This window comes from Prosopis cineraria, unplaced genomic scaffold (genome assembly GCF_029017545.1).
Source record: "Prosopis cineraria cultivar Desert tree isolate PC_DT_omini unplaced genomic scaffold, ASM2901754v1 PC1085, whole genome shotgun sequence".
NCBI lineage: Eukaryota > Viridiplantae > Streptophyta > Magnoliopsida > Fabales > Fabaceae > Prosopis > Prosopis cineraria.
Genome location: NW_026556410.1, coordinates 4774 through 22024, shown reverse-complemented (window position 1 = coordinate 22024; position 17251 = coordinate 4774). Strand labels below are relative to the sequence as shown.

At 32.2% G+C, this 17251-nt stretch overlaps 1 protein-coding gene across 1 annotated transcript; it reads right to left on the bottom strand.

Annotated features, from left to right (window-relative positions):
- Positions 1-14757: 14757 nt before the first annotated feature.
- Positions 14758-17030, bottom strand: LOC129299220 (9-cis-epoxycarotenoid dioxygenase NCED2, chloroplastic-like). The gene has a single exon (XM_054937691.1). The coding sequence runs from the start codon at positions 16928-16930 to the stop codon at positions 15104-15106; it is 1827 nt and encodes a 608-aa protein (XP_054793666.1). The 5' UTR covers positions 16931-17030; the 3' UTR covers positions 14758-15103.
- Between the last annotated feature and the right edge of the window lie 221 nt (positions 17031-17251).

Here is a 17251-nt window from a genome sequence, read left to right as displayed (position 1 = left end):
CCATTATCAAAATAATTAGATGAAAGACTTATTTCCTGAAAATATGAAATCGGTGCATTGATTTTTATTTAATTAAAAAAATTCAAGAGGACTTTTTGCATAAATTATACCTGCCTTTTGATAATTGATTTATTTTTTTATTTATAATTATCATGCATGTATTTAAAATATTTTATCTCACCATTATATTTGTGTTTGATTAGATTGTGACGAAACACGCCAATGGGGTAATGGATGTGGGAGTTCATATCTATCCCGACGATAAATAAATCCAAATTATGATTTCTATGTTGGGTTTGACTTCTCTATTGTATATATCCACAGTGCTCTTGTTTCTTCTTTTTCTAATTCTCTTAATTTCCTCTTGGACAATTAGTTGGACCTGAATATTAAAGCATATTCTAATGATCCATTCGGTAACCACTATAAGTAGGATAAGGGTTTTGAAATTGGCGTTGATTGATTATATGATCAAGTGGGTTGTCCATTATCTTGTAGTTTAAAATATAACCAACTGATGATGTAATTTCCATTAATCACATGACATGCACTCAAATCAACCAAAAAATGAGTCCATTGTAGTTACATATGATTAATTAACTGGTTCGTTGATGATCATAATAATGAGTTCTAACTTATTTAACAACTAAACAGTTATAGTTTTTTTTTCCCTGGACGTTTTTCTTGCTAATTGATTGCAATTGGCACGTCACAAGGAACTCCCACCAGTGCTTTCTTAATATCCAAACACACACACTCGTTCGTTAATCGATTCAATTTTTCCCAATGATTAAAGTTGAGAATCCTGCAGGTTGATGATATATAAGCGTATTCTTTTGTAGCTCTGAGTTGGATATGCTTATATATAATTGTGAATTAACATATCTAGTTTTATTGGATTATTGATCGATGATCATCATGATGTATATATATATATCTACTTTCTCATGCTTTGCATGGAATTTGATGAGTGATATATCACACTAATCATGATTAATTTATGAATAATATGATTTCTCATAAACTTCTATTACAGATTGCTATATTAAATTTTAAAATTTTGATTAGAATGATTTATTATAACTGTGCTATATTGTGGCCGCATGTTACTATTTGGTGGAGAGTAATTCAAAATCCAACCATTTTGAGCTGGCTATTAAAAATGAGAAATCTAGTGAACTTTTCTTGGCATTTTGTATCTTATTCTTCTGATCTGTAGATTTCAAACCATTTTTCTCGCGGTGCAAGACATATATAAAAATGTTACTATATGGGTATTGGGGTACAAATCATGTGGCCCTCTCACTTTCTTCTACTCATGTTTTTATAGGCACAAAAGAGAAACATATAAAATAAAAATTTAAAGATTCCCTAAGAACCTAACTGACCCTTTTGCATCAGGAAAAAAAAAACCGAGAGAAAAAGAAAACTACCAACTACCCAAGATCGTCCAATCCACTAAACGAAAGAAGCCAATAGTAAAGTTGCAACTGCCGTGAAAGAAAAAAAAAATGTTTTGTCTTTGTGCAAAATTTTTTTCTCATCATCACCTTCCTTTTCTGTTCTTATATGCACTTTTTCTTTCTCCAAAGCTCTCTGGATTCTCACTAGTGTGCATGCATTGTCGAAAAGAGGATCAAGTTCATTCAGACAAATGAACACAGATACAGGCTTCACAGTATAAATCCAATACTAAGGTTTGAAAAGTGTGCTTGCCAAAAGGTCAGTATGTTAACTAACTGGACTCTCTAGTCAAAACGTGCAACAGAGAAGATACATTTGTGTGCAGATTGTGTTTGGTTGATCACATGCCCTATTCAATTGTACCTAGACAATTTTGAGGTGGCTGAATCTTTTACTCACAATTTAAAACGCCTTTTTACTAATTAAAATGTAACTATTCTTTAAACAATTAGTTCGCAATATATTAATTATCATTGATTACATTTAAATATTCCCACTCAAATGATCAAAATTAATACTGTCTATCGAACAAGCATTATTTATTATAGTGTCGTATCATGTTCCTTAGCGTATTTGAAGAAATCAAAATCGTGATGGAGACTTTATACAGCCAGGCCTCCGGCTGCTGGAGATGTCTATCGATTATTGACGCCTCTAATAAGGGCGGTATTTAGAGATCTTTGCTTGTGATCATTTCTTTTCTTTTCACATAAAATTTATGAAAATAATTCATATAAAAGAGAGAAACTAAATCGGAGCATAATCATTACATAAATTATCAATCAATAGATTATCATACCCAAAGGGTATAGATTGTCCATAATCATAAAGTTAGTCTCTAATCTCTTTATATGGAATGAGTCTTGAAATTTCAATAGAATCAGTATATATATTTTAACTTTTTTCAAGTACATTGAACCGGAATGTTAGCAGGAAGGTACCCAACAGTTTAACGGTGGCCTCAAGGATTTCTCGAAATGTCTTAGGCATATTTATTCAATGCAATTGCATATTTACTGGGTTGGAAGTTAAGATCACAGGATATATAAGTTGATTTAACCCTATCGACTAATTGAACCAAAAGCCTCTTGATATTTGTGTGCGTGTTCAACATGGACATACAAAACTCTGATCCATTTGCATGTACCAGCAATTTCAATTTCTTTTTGAAGCTTGCACGTTTCTCCTAAGTTGAAAGTAGCACTTAGCTACCATACAAAAAAAAAAAAAATAGCACTATCTGGTTTCTCCACCTAATAAATTAACATCTCTCATACCATTTCGATCGCACCATACGTTATGAAACTTAAAAGGGCGTTTCTCTTTTGATATTTCCTTTTCATTCATGGTCTAAACCCAGTGCTGTGAACAGCCTGGCAGTCCAGATGCATGAACAGAAAGTCCGGTTCATCATCATCTTTTATGGCAATTCAGAAATATATATTTTGGATTCCACATGTCATTGGCACTTTCTAGAAATATGAATCATATACGTGTGGGTAGCATCGACCTTTAAACTACGTCCCACTATTTGGTGGCACTTATTCTCATCAAGAAACGTTGTAATAAATAATTGACTAAAAACTATGTTTGTAGTAGTGCTATAGACAACATTCTGCGTTATGATATACGGAGGAGTCAAAATCAAAATCCAGAAGGTGTGTGAATGATTGTTGGTGAAAGGAAATTGGTGAATGCCAAGTTCTTACAGGAGAAGCACGGACGTGGGGGTGTTATATACGTCGACTTGAGAGTGGAAAAAGAGTGGGTCAAAACCAAAACATCCATTTCGAAAGCTTTATTAGTGTCAGAGAGCATCTATACGTGAGATAGAATCATATATGGCAGACAAATGCAAGCCACAGAAGATGACCACTTAATCTTGTAATGCCCTTGTCTCTGGTCGCTTTCTAATGTTAAGTTAAAAAGTTTATTAGTGTCCACTCGTACATCTATATTATACATACCTACCTTACCAATATATCTATGCTTCAAGCTTATTTCTCCAGTGCCGTCAATGTCGTCATATCCCATCTAACTTTTTTTTTTTTAGAAAAATATAAAAGCAGTTTTGACTAGTAGAATCATTAGGGTTTATCAGGATTTACAAAAGTATTTACAGATTAATAAATGAAGTCATTCTCATATTATATATACTTTCTCATGAATAAGAGCTTTGGATGCTTCTTGGTTGTTTTTATTACCAATTAAAATGCATCCAGTCATTTCTTTGTACAAGGAATAGTGTATAGGACTTTTTTTAGGAATCAGAACCAAAAAAAAAAATTAAGGTGACTTCTATAAAAAAAATGAAACTAAAAATTTAAGAGGATAATAACAAAACCTATATGTTGATACATATGGACAACCCAATTGGGAAAATGATAAATTAAATTTAAGGGGAAAATTAAACACCTGATGAGAAAATTAAAGGAGTAAATCACAATTAATCCAACCCATGCAATCACCCTAGTATCTGCTCCACATTATTTTCACATTTTATAGTTCACTTTCGCTACGTTGCATATATTTCACCATTGATTAATTTTTACTTCATGAACTTCCGGATTAGGGCCTGCTTGTTGAAAGAGTGTATTTGAATGGAACCGACTATAGAAAGGGAAGGAACCTGCACATGGAAAAAGGAAAGATGCAGGTCACCTTTGGTTCCTGAAAAAGGAGATAACGAAAAAGAATGGAATGATCATGATTATAAATTTGTTTGGTAGAATACTTAAGTAGGTAAAAATAGAGTTTATTTATATTATTTTTTAAATGTAAATTAAAATATAAAGATCATAATACCCTTACCATAATGAGGTAACAACCACCTTTTTCTTATCTTAATGTATTTGTCTTTTTTTTTCCATTGAAAAGTTTTTTCAGAGATTTATACAGACCTACAAGCATAAATATATTAATGTGCTTCAAAAAAATTGTTTTAAATTTAAATTTTACTTGGTAAAAGTAAAAATTAAGAAAGACATATAAATATGATACACAGGGAATTAAATTTAAAATTTGACTAAATTAAAAACTTTTTAAAAAATATTTTTTATAAGATTAAAAATATTGTAAAGAGAAAATAATAAATAAAATTAAAAATAAAAAGGTGGGTGTGATTAACAGGGACATTTTGATAAAACATATTGGATTTAAGATGGGTAATGTGATTCCTCTCATTTTTCAAAAATTTTTCCATTCTTAAAAATATGGTAACCCATTCTCTAGTAAGAGACCATTACATGTCTCTTACAAGCAACCAAATATGGGTGAAATAGGAATGAAAACATGATTACCATTTTATGGGTCAAGATTCTTGTAACCAAATGGGTTTGTAATTTTTTTTTTTGGGCCAAGAAAAATGTAATTTATTAAAATGATGTTTGATATGATATGATAAAGAGGGTCAATTGATGCGTTGAAATGAAATAAACTGGAAAATGTAAAATCTCCAAAATACCCTCGATCAAATCACAAAATTACACCCCCTTCTTTTTTATTTTGTTTAATTAGTATACCTGCAACAATCAGATTGTTTGGATATATAAATATCCAATAGACAGAATGAAGCAATCTGTCTAACAAATAATCCTAATCAAACCAAAAAGAAGAGAACGAGTAGATCCATAGAGCGAGCTCTAATCCGACGGCTACAGAGCGATATTACAATGTCCTGTGGATGCGAGAAGACACTATCGGCTCCCTTACTTGCGAAAAAGCGGCTTCCAATGGAAACCTTCTTCAACGAATTGATATATATATATATATATATATATGTATGTATTATTAGCTATGAGGCATTTTCCTGAAAACTGCACTAAAAAATGCAATTAAAAAAATCTGGGAGGCTGGAGAGAGTTATTTAATTGATTCTTCCTTATCTAATTTTCATATATAGTTTAATATTATTAAAATGGTAAAGCCAAGACCCAGTGCTCAAGAGATTATTCACTTATTCTATGCAAGTCCAGTCAAAGCTGAAGAGTGAAGCCAAATGAGAAAAAAATTTAAGCACGTATTAATGAGGTTAGATTTAATAAAATTGATTAGCTTCTCACAACATGATAAATTAAGGTATAAGTCTCTGTTAAAAAATGTATCCACATTTAATACTCAGCTATATTTTAAATATAATTTCCTTCAATAAAAAAATACTTATAAGTAATAAAAAAAAGAGAGTTCAAGCGTGCAAGTGCGTGTAATGAATGTGTTATTGTATAGTTAATAGAATTAGATTGTCTCAAAAAAAAATTTGTAAAAATCATATATGTGTTACTTCTGAATGAAAAAAAAAACCAATTACGTAAGTTACCATCAAATATTGTCAAAATTACATAAATTGCTTCTGTCTTTTGTTTTTTGTTTTTGTTTTGGCCAAATGCATCTTTTTAAAACTATAAGAGTATATCTTTAAGTGTCAGCTTTATTATATTTTTAAAATTAGTCGCCAGAAATTATATTTGAATCATACATAGGGGCACATACATATATGGTTGTAAAGATTCGAATCCGGAAGGTTGGTATGAAATCACTTTCATGACCTTCACTCCTATATCAAACTAGGCAGCTCGCAATGGAAAACAAAGGCGGTTTAACAGTAATAGTAATAATAACATCTATTATTTCTTTTTTTTTTTGGCCGAATAACCTCTATTATTTCAAAATATTCTGTTTAGGTCATCTTCACAATTTCTATAGCACCATTCATAGCATCAACCACCAACAAATAATGCAATAAAGTCGAAAAAGTCAGCGTTCTAGTCTTGTAACCTGGGGAAGATAACGTGGAAAAAGTGGTAAATAATAGTTTGTGATCAAATAGTATCTACTATCAGCAAATAAATGAATAAACGGTCCTTGAAAACTGAAAAGACTCAACTAAAAAAAAAAGCATTTACCTGAAAAGAAAAAAATAAAAAGGCACGAGAATGACGAGGCAGTTTTTAAAAAAGAAAGAAAGAAAGAAAAGAAGAAGAAGGACTTTTACTGGGGTCCATGTCCGAAGTGGACTTGACTTTGTAGGAAAAGAAAAACAAGGGAGATCGAAAAAAAACAACCTGCGATAAGAAGCAAGTGGGATCCACATTTTCCATCCGTTGTCTTCTCTGACCATATCGCTAATCAAGTAACTGTCAAATGTCCCCATACAACTTTTGCAAAGTTATGGCCCGTATTCATTCTGCGGCAAATTAGAAGAAATTAAGTTTATAATATAATAATATAATAATATAATATTATTTACTTTAATAAAATTCAACTGTCATTTGTTTCATATGCTTCTAATCGGAGCAGCTATCTAGGACGCATGCCCTCTGTCTAATTATTGTGCCTTGCAAGAGCGAAGAGCGTCATCCTTGGATGCCTTCCAACTACTCCCTCCTTTGTCTGGTGAGGTCAGTAGGATTTAAATCCTCTGAATTTTGATATTAGTGAATTTATATAATGTTTTTTAAAGGAAAAGAAAAAATATTTTATAAAAAAATAAAAAATTCATTTAAATTCATCAATTTCAATTTTAGTTAATTTAAATCCACATGAATATATCAGAGGGAATCTTTACTAGCTTGTAAGCATGTTGTCCAATTCAATTCTAATCATCAAAGGGACTCAAATAATTCAACGTGTATGCGTATCGCAAACTGATCGTATTTTTTAATCCTACTTGTTGTTGATTGGATTCGAGGTAAGCTCGAATATTTTTTAGTTTCAATTTAATTCTTTTATTATTTTAATATATAATTTAATAAATTGAGTTATTTTTATATATTAATTAAAAAATTAAAATACATCAAACAATCCCATCCATGCTATTTTCTATTGTCTACAATTTTTAACAATTCTAATTACATACTAACTAAACAAAAAATACATGGTTTAAATGTACTTAACCCGAACTTAAGCCAAAACTTGTTTTCATAAGGATTTAAGTCTTTTTATGTATAAATTTTTTATTTTTAATCCTGACCCGAGAAAATTACAAGACTTAAATTGATAGCTCGAAAGTCTGAATTATATCCACAGCTATAAATAATTCTCATACATTTTTAAAGGTAAATGAGTAAATTACTTCTAAACTTTAGGTATACTAGCACTACAAATCCTAAATTTATTTATTATGTAAATTATTTCTTTAACTTTTTAAAAATGATGCAATCTAATTCTTACCAATAATAAAAGTTAACTTTAATTATTAATTGACTAAAAAATTGACAAAAAATAACTTCAAAAATTATAGATGGTCAATTTCTATAATTTTTTTGGATTTTTTTATATAATTCTTAATCCTTTTTTGTAATTTTTTGGATCATTTTGTATAATTTTTTGGTCATTTATTATAATTTGTTGGCTCTTTTTAATAATTTTTTATGTCATTTTTTGATCAAGAAAAGGTTAAAATTAAATTTTGTTAATAATAAAAATTAGATCACACAGTTTTTTAAAATTAAAGGAATAATTTATTTAATAAATAAGATTAAAGTTTGTGATGAAGTTCTAAGAGCAATTTATTCGTAACCTTTCAGCTCTCTGTACGCAGTGGGAAAATTTTGGTTACTTCAACCAAGAAAGATGATATGAAGGGTCACTGTCACGTTAATTTCTAGCACGTGATATAAGGAACTTCTTATATTGAATAATGTATGTGGAAGTATATTGACTCCAAATATAAGGAACTTATTATAATATTTTCCAAAATTCAAGTCATCATTTCGTCATTGATTTTTTTTTAATTCCCTTCATTAATCACAGTACGAGAGATAAATTAGGAATTAATTAGAAGAAACTTAACCATTCATTAAAGATAAATATTAAAAAGATATTTTGCTACAAAATTACTAAGTTTATAAGGGTGATCAAAGTTATGATTTGGTTTGGTTTTAGTCAAAATATGTACCAAATCAAGCCAATAAGTTTGTACAAAAAATGACACTAATCAATTTTTTATTAATTAAGATTGATTTGGTTTGGTTTTTAAGTGGTTTAGTTCGGTTTAATTTATACATGAATTAAGTAATAATATTTTTTTAACTATAAAATTATATATTAAGGTTAAGTATAATTTTTTATTCTCTTTTTCTTTCATATTCTAATTTTAAGTCAAATTTTTTACTTTATTATTATGAATAGAAATGAACATCATATTTAGAATAAAAATATTCAAACTTCATTATCAATAAACAAGAGGCACATGCATTTGTAAGTAATATGAGTTAAATTTGATTATAAATTGTTTAGATGTCTATAACATCCTAAATTTTTAGGCCAATTTATTTAATCAATTAAAGCAATTATCTAAAAACTTAACTTTTTAACACTTATTATGGTAGAATGAAGTTTATCATGGTAGAAAAAATTAAAAACATTCTGAAAATATTACCATGGTAACAAAGGATTTGTCATGGTAGAAAGAGGACAAGTTATCAATTTAAAATCCTAACATATGGTATAAAAGAATATATTATGGTAACTAAAAGTCAAAATAATTTTATAAAAGTTTACCATGACCAAAAAAAAAAACCCCCCATGAATAGAGAATAATTTTGGAGTCAACTATCATGATAAAAAAGGAGTTACCATAATAAAAAGAAATCACCATGATAAAATAGAACTATTGTGGTAATTTAGGAATTTACTAAATCAACAAAGGTGTACCAAATTTGATCCCATTCAAAATGAGTATTTCAAAACCAACAAATTGAAATAGAACTAAAATAATGTTGAAGCATAGTTTGCAGGAGGCTAGCTATTTCATCCAAAAAAAAAAGCTATTAAGGGTAAAAGTATCCTTAAGAATCATTTCAGAAATTAAAAACTTTATAGGGGCAATTTTTAAAACTTGTGTCCTGTGTCATGACATATGACACAAAGAGGAAGGTCTCTCTTTTGTGTTGTGATAGCACATGCATGTGTCGCGCCACATGGTGCTGCATCAGCAAAAATGATTGCATGAACAGTGACGATAAATTTTAAATGAGCATAACTTTTTTTATAAATATTTAAATTAAGTGATTTAAGTGTTCACATAAAGCTTATAACATAATCCAGGTAATGGCTTTGATTTGGTATAAAACTTATCTGTATGAGGATTTTATCCACATAAACTCATTATGGGACCAAACGGCTGACTTCCATTAAAATCGAATTGTTAGCACCAATTAGGGATTGATCGCCAATGGCAATCGAGACAAGACAACTAGCGTCCACTAGGACCCAAGTGCAAGCGATGAGTGGGACTGGATAGCTAACTTCTATCAAGACCGAATTGTTGGCATCAATTGGGACAGGAGTGTAGGGGAAGATCGAGACTAGACAACCAACTTCTATTAAGATCGAACCATCAGCACCGATTAGGATCGCTGCAGGCAAAAATCGAGACCAAACTATCAGCATTGATTGGGACTTAAGTGTAGGCAAAGACCAAGACTAAATGACTAACTTTTATAATGACCAAAGTCACTACTGCCTACCACTACATAACTTTTCCTTAAACAATCCAACACCATGAATTACTTCATAACTAGGCTTAATTGATTTACAATTAATTAATTGGTTAACCTTTAATTATGACAAATCTAGCTAGAACAAGTTATAAAACATTAATATAATTGTCCATAAATATTAATGATCATTTCTACACATATCATAATCCCATAGTATTTATATAATTTTCTTTTCTTAACTTTCCAAGCATACTTCCTAAATCAACTAGAGTTTGACAATATAGAGGAGCCAGAACTCAACTATACATGTCAAAGTAATAAATACTTACTCATGGTCATAAAAATACCAATTAAACTTATTACCACAAGTATTAGAATAAAATATTCTAAACTTATTATCACAAGTACTAGAATAAAATATTCTATAATAATTTAAACATACTTCTAAGTTCCCATAGTTGGCAAAATTGATCATTTGAATACATTACAAACATTTACCAGAGTATAGAACTACTCTAGTACTCAGTTCTTGAGGCTTTAACCTCCTCCTTGCCTTGCTCCCCTTCTAGAAAAATAAGATGTAATGGGGTGATATTTTATACAAAATCTCAGTAATCAAGATACTTAAAATATCATATACAATAGTAGTAACAAATAGCATATAACAATAAGTATAGCTTAAAACCACATACAAACCATTTATCAAAATACATATCAAACATTTTTTTTCCACAATAACTCATAAATAGTTATTCATAGTCATGCATGCTAAATTCTCCTTTATAACCTCTTTATTCCCTCTGACTGAACCCATGAACAATTAACTATAGCTACAATTCATATAACTGAGCCAGACTTGCTCTGCAAAACATGAGGGATTGCTCGGCCAAAGGCATTCTCACTTAAGTTTGGACCATAGATTCCCCTTACTAAACCTTAATGTGTCATCATACGCCCGACCAATAATGCTAATCTAAGTAGTAAAACTGAGTAAGTTCCTAACTAACACTGCCAATCTAAGCAGTGAAACTAAGCACACATTTCAATATGTGTGTGTGTGTGAGTGTGTGTGTGCATGCGCGCACGTGTGAATCACTATTGGGGTGAGACCTTAGTAGGACATACTAATATACTATGGATTTTTCATAATTACAACTATTCTTGTAACAGGTGAACTCCTAAATTTATGCATGCATTCAGATAATCAAATGTAGAGATGCAGTTTTATCCTATAGCAATATCGTATCCTAGAGTTCATTTATTTACATCACTTCTGATATTCCATGATTCATAGACTTCTTATATAACAATTCATATTATAACACATTTCCTAAGAGATATAAACATGCTTTACACATACAGATGATACTCATAGAGTCATACAGAATGATATATTACCGTTCAAAATCATATTTCATAACTTAGATTCAAATTTCATTGTGATTGGTAAAATAGCATAATTAATCTACCAGGTAATATTATAGATTATAATATATAACATAGCATGCTCCTAGTTACCTTGAACTTTTAGGAGATCGAATGTCTTAATCTCTTTATCCTTGAGTTCTATAGTACTTAAACCTAAGCGCTCTCTAATGCTATTTCCATCTATAGATGGGTTTAATATAATCAACGAATTAATTAAAACTCTTTTTGAGACTTAGATAATTAACCCTCAATAATTCAAATTTGAGATATAACCTAGGACAAATTTTCATCATCAGATCCTAAGATCAGAAGAGTAGAAGGCATGAATTTGATCTAGGAGACTTACTTTTGGCGTATTTGGCCTTTAGAGTATACCCTTTCGGTTGCAAATCATGAAATCTTAGCAGAGCTTTGGGTTTTTTGCACTCTATAAAGTGTTTCACCATGTCTAAAATGTGTTTTTTTAACGTGCGTATTTATAATTTCTTGAATTATACTGCTCATCCCTAGCGAGATAACACTTGCCTTAGCAAGTTGATCAATTCTTGCCTTAGCGAGTGCACTCACTTGCCTAGGCAAGTTACTAGATACGACTCCTTTGACTTCTTTTTTCTAAACACTTCCTTCCTCACTAACCTCTAAATCCAGGGTTACTGCTTACTACCTTATCCTAAAGAATACTCAACCTTTCAATTGGTCCTTTTTTTTTTTCCTAATGACTAGGGTACAACTTAAGTTTCAATTCTTGGGATGTTTCAACTTCTACCAAGATTAGCTGTCGGCATTGATCGGGATTAGAGTGTAAGTAAAGATCGTAATCGAATGACTAACTTCTATTGAGATTGACTACTTGCATTGACCAGACAGGACCTCTAATATTGACTAGGATAGGATTGCTAACACCAGCTAAGATTGGATAAGTTTAAGATAAAAGACCGGTCAATGCTAGTAGTTTGGTCATCATTTGGTCTTGGTAATGGCTTAAACTCTAGTCCCTGTTGGTGTCGATAGTTCGATTTAAAGGTTTGTCATATGGTCCTAATTAACGCTGATGGTTCAGTCCTAATGGAAGTTGGCTATTCGGTCCCGATTGATGACTATGACTCGGTCTTAGTCAACGATGGTGGCAATCTTATCCTAGTCGCTCTTGGCAATCTAGTCTTGTTCAGCACCACTAACGGGCCAATCAAATTACACAAAAATTGAGGTAGGGTTTAAAATAATAAAGGTGTAGAAAGAATTTTAAATTATATAGAGATTGAGGACTCAAATTCAAACCAAACATTTTTAATTATCCAAATAATTTATTTGGCTCAAATTCAAATCTAAATTCAAATCCTTATACATCCAAACATAGCATTAAAGTATTTTGGGGTTGGTTCTACTTTAGTTGGAGTTAAAATAAAAAGAGAACTTATAGTTTATTATTAATCATGAAAAAATATTTTTAAAAATATGAAAGGTATGGTTTAGGTTTGGTTAAAGTTTCAAATAAAAAAAGTTAAAACTTTAACCAAATCATTTGGTTTTTAAATTTATAAAGCCAAATCAAGCCTTAGTAATGATTGGTTTCATTTGATTTTTATTGGATAAGTTTGGTGTGATCAATTTTGTTTTGTTTTGCTCACCCTTAAGTATGACCATATTTAATCAATTTCATTTGTTTGTGTAAAAATAGGTATTGTTGCCTTATACTCTCATTGTTTCTATATATAAGAGAAAAATATATTACATAGTTTAAGAAAAATTGGTTAACTATAATAATTATTTTTAAAAATAAAAAATTAAACTAAAATACCTTGTATTAGTTAATATAAGCATGTATTAATTGTTTATTGTTAATATAAATTATAAAAATAATTTAAAAATTTATAATAAATATTTATTGAGATATGTAATTTTATTTATAAAAATATAAATAAAAAAGATAATTTCTTTAACAAATAAAAACAGAAGGAATATTAGACACGAAAAGTAGTATAAAAGTAAATATAAAACCCAACCCGTTGATCACCCCCCACATGTATGTTTTACTAACGACAATTTCATTTCATTCAGTTTTATTATCTCTAAATATATTTTTTTATTTAAAAATATAAAATATTTTTTAAAGAGTTAGATATTTAAAAATATAAGACTTTTTAATCTTTCAAAATATAATTATTATTTTTTTATAAGTGTTTCTATTGATAATAATTTTTTATTTATTTTAAGATATTTAATAAAAATAAATATAAAAAAATAAATTTAGTTAAAAAATAAATAATTACTTCATTAAAAAATAAAATTTAATTAAAAATGTTTTAAATATAAATAGTTTTTTTTTGTTTTTGACTAGAAAATATATTTCTACAATTCTATTATCATTTTGAAAAATAATAAATTGGAAAATTAAGCATTCTGATGGCGCGAAATAAGATGATAAACTTTGATGTGACAACTAAGGTACATTATCAGTCTCTCCCATCACGGAGAGTACAGTGATGGACGCAAGAAAGACGCGCTGATCCATACTTGTCAACCGCCATCCTCAAAAGTTGGAACAAGGTTCATAAAGAGTAAAATATAATGATCTCTTTTTATGTTTTTATTTAAATTATAGAGATTTTTTCTTTAGCCAGATAGATTTTTTTTTTCATTTTTAACACTGTTAATAATATTTTATTAAAAATTATAAAAATATTTATTCAATTAATTTTTCAAAATAATAAATAAATAAGTTTGTATAATTAAAAATTTTAAATATGAGTAAAAATGTAAAAATATATCTGTTAATTTCATTGGATGACTTAAAATAATTTTTAGATAACTTTTATATTTAAAAAAAAGGTATTCCGATCAAAAATATATGTTATTCAATGGTCAGTCAATATTAGGGCATATGGGAATTTAAAAGTAAGAGGAAGTTTTTTTTTTTTTTGACCTGAAAGTAAGAGGAAGGTTTGCGTTTAGTAATTATTAATTTTAAAAGAAGTTCGTACATATTTTTAAAATAGAGGGAATATACCTATGATTAAATTAAAATAAAGGAAAAGTTATAATATTTTTTTTTTGGAAAGGAGAGGAAGTCATAATATTTTACTCTAATTATAATGCATGTAACCAATACAGTATCACAAAAAAAAAAAATTTGTATACCGTAGACCTTATTTTTTGGATGAAATTATATATATTATATTGTTCTGAAATATATATACACTTGATTTTTCACCAATTTATGTTGCGTCAATAAATTGAACTTTAAACTAGTTTATATGTAATGTAAAGATACAGCACCGACTACTGAGGTATAAGTGGATGTATCAGAATTCAAATATTTTTAATATCTATATATATATATATATATATGGACAATTAGATTGGGGGTATTAAATTGTTAAGCAGAGAAAATTGCACTTAATAAAAAAAAAATATGGCACAAAAGAAACAGAACTTAAAACATAGGATTCATGACGTGTAGATACAAGTGGATCAAAGGTAGCAAGGAAAGCAGAAACCAGCTGAGCTAGATTTACCTACAGAGGAAAAGCTACAAACTGGCTCCCAACATACATATCCCAAGAAAAAAGAAGAAGAAGCACAAAACCAAATAAAAACAAAATCTTAGTTCTGGGGTCTATCTTCTATTCCAGGAGAATCCGGGGACTTGTCTCTCTGCTCATCCCTCCGGTAAAAATAAAATCCTCCTTTTCCACTCCAAACTTGAAATTATATAGAAAACAGAATTACGGACCCACTAACTTTTGACAAATGCAGTCGGGACCCCAGAATTATGCCTGCCTTGCCAAATCCTTGGCGTCCACAAATGTCCCATGAAAACCATAAGGCACCCGTGACGGCAACTTCACTGTCGCCTCCGCCATCAAATCCTTGGCGTTCACAATCTGGAGCTCCGACTTCCATGTCCTCTCGTCGTGCACGAATGCCATAATGTACCCCTCATCTTCCTCCCCGTCTCTGCTTTTCGGCAAGAAAAATGGCTCCCCGCCGTATCTTCTGTCGCCGTAGTAGTACTTATTCACCTCCCCTGTTGACAGGTCTACCTTCGCAAAGCCCGACACCTTCGGCCACGGCTCTGCAATGGCGAGATATGCGTACCGGGTTTTCCTCCCGAGTCGGTTCCGGTTCACCATACCCGCTTCCAAGTTCATTGATTCCGAGATTATGGGGCGGCGCGTGGACTTACCCGTGCTCAAGTTCAGTCTGATTTCCGACAGTACGCTTTCCAAATTCTGGTCGCATTCGTTGAAAATCGAGTCCGGTGGCGTCATGCACGACCCGATAACCACGATCTCGTTCGTTTCGGGTTCCTCCCAGGCATTCCAAAGATGGAAACAGAAAGTGTCGGGCGACTCCACCCATGTGATGTCGGAGGCGTTCCGGGCATTCTTCGCAAGAATTCCAAAACGCGATTTCTTCTTCTTGTCGTAGATTACCGGGGACCCGCCGGTGACCATCTCTTGGAGCTTGAAGACTACTTGCTGGTCCGGTATGACCACGAAATTCTCCGTGATTGCGAAGTCGTGCATCATTGTCGGGACCGGTAAGGGGATTTCCACGTCCGGTGATTTCTGGCCGTCTGCTGAGAATCGGAAGTACCTGAGGTACGGCTTCGAAATAACGTCGTAGCTGAGAGCAAAGAGCTCGCCGGATTCCGGGTCGACCTTGGGGTGAGCAATCATGTTGGATTTGAGCTGGTCGTCGAAACTGTAACGGCCAACTGTGTGGAGGTCACCTGAGGGAGTTATTCGAACTTGGTAAGGGAGGTCATCTTCCGACATGGCAAGAAGGCGACCATTGAAGTATACTAAGCCAGCGTTGGCAACTCCGGTGCCGTGATGGTGGTCGACGAGGCCGAAGAGTCCTCTGGCGTAGAAGAGAAGCAGTCGAGCAATACCCGAATGCCCGTGGAGCTCGCCAATGGCTTTAGGAAACATCGGACGGCCGAGCTTGCGTTCTTGAACCAGTCTCTCCGTTTCGGTGAAGCGGCAGGCGTAACTGGCTTCGCCGCCATTGATGGCAACGGCGTGAACCATGCCGTCACCGTCGAAGAAATGGTGGCCCGCGACGGGTTCAAACAAGGGGTTGGCGCCATTTCGGAGATAGACCCCAGCAACGCAATCAGGAATGGCCCCGACGACGGGGAGGGAGTGTTGGACTGGCTGTTCCGGGACGGGAGCGAAGTTTCCCGATATCTGAACGCGTGGGTCGGCAGTTTTGGGGAGCGGGTATTGGAGCTCGCGTGAGAGTAAAGCGCTTTCGACCAAGTCGAAGGCCATTGATGCGGCTTTCTGTAAGGGATTCCAAGGAGGAAATTGGTCAGTATTGGGATTAGTAGCAGGAGCTGCATGGTTATTATCGTTGGGGATTACTGGTTGGGGATAGGTTTGATTGGAGAAGGGATGATATATGGAAGGAGAGTTTAAAGCGCACTGAACATTTGCTCTTCTTGGAATGATGGGCTTCTTGTTGAAGGAGATGGACTTGATGGGAAAGCCCAAGTCCACAAGTGATGAAGAAGACGATGACAACTGAGGAGGAATTTGAGGTTTAGCCCATGTAGAACCGGAGCTTGGGGTTGCTCTCGCCATGATCATGGAGGTTCTAGGCCGTCTCAGACTGGAATGCAAGAGAAGTTCTGTTTGTTGGTTTGTTTTGTCACAGAGAGAGAGAGAGAGAGAGAGAGAGAGAGAGAAGGTGAATGGGTGGTTTGAGGAAGAAAGGGAGGGAGATCAACCGGGTATAAATAGAGTTGGGGCTCGTAGAAGGGCGAGCCTTTTCCTTTTCTTCTTTTTCTTTTTTATTTTCCGTTTTCTTCATCCCATTTTTTTTTTTTAAATTCCTTTGGTATGTACGTGGTTCGACCTCATGATACACGTAAGGGAAGACCACGTGGTGCATTGGTGGAAAGGGGATCT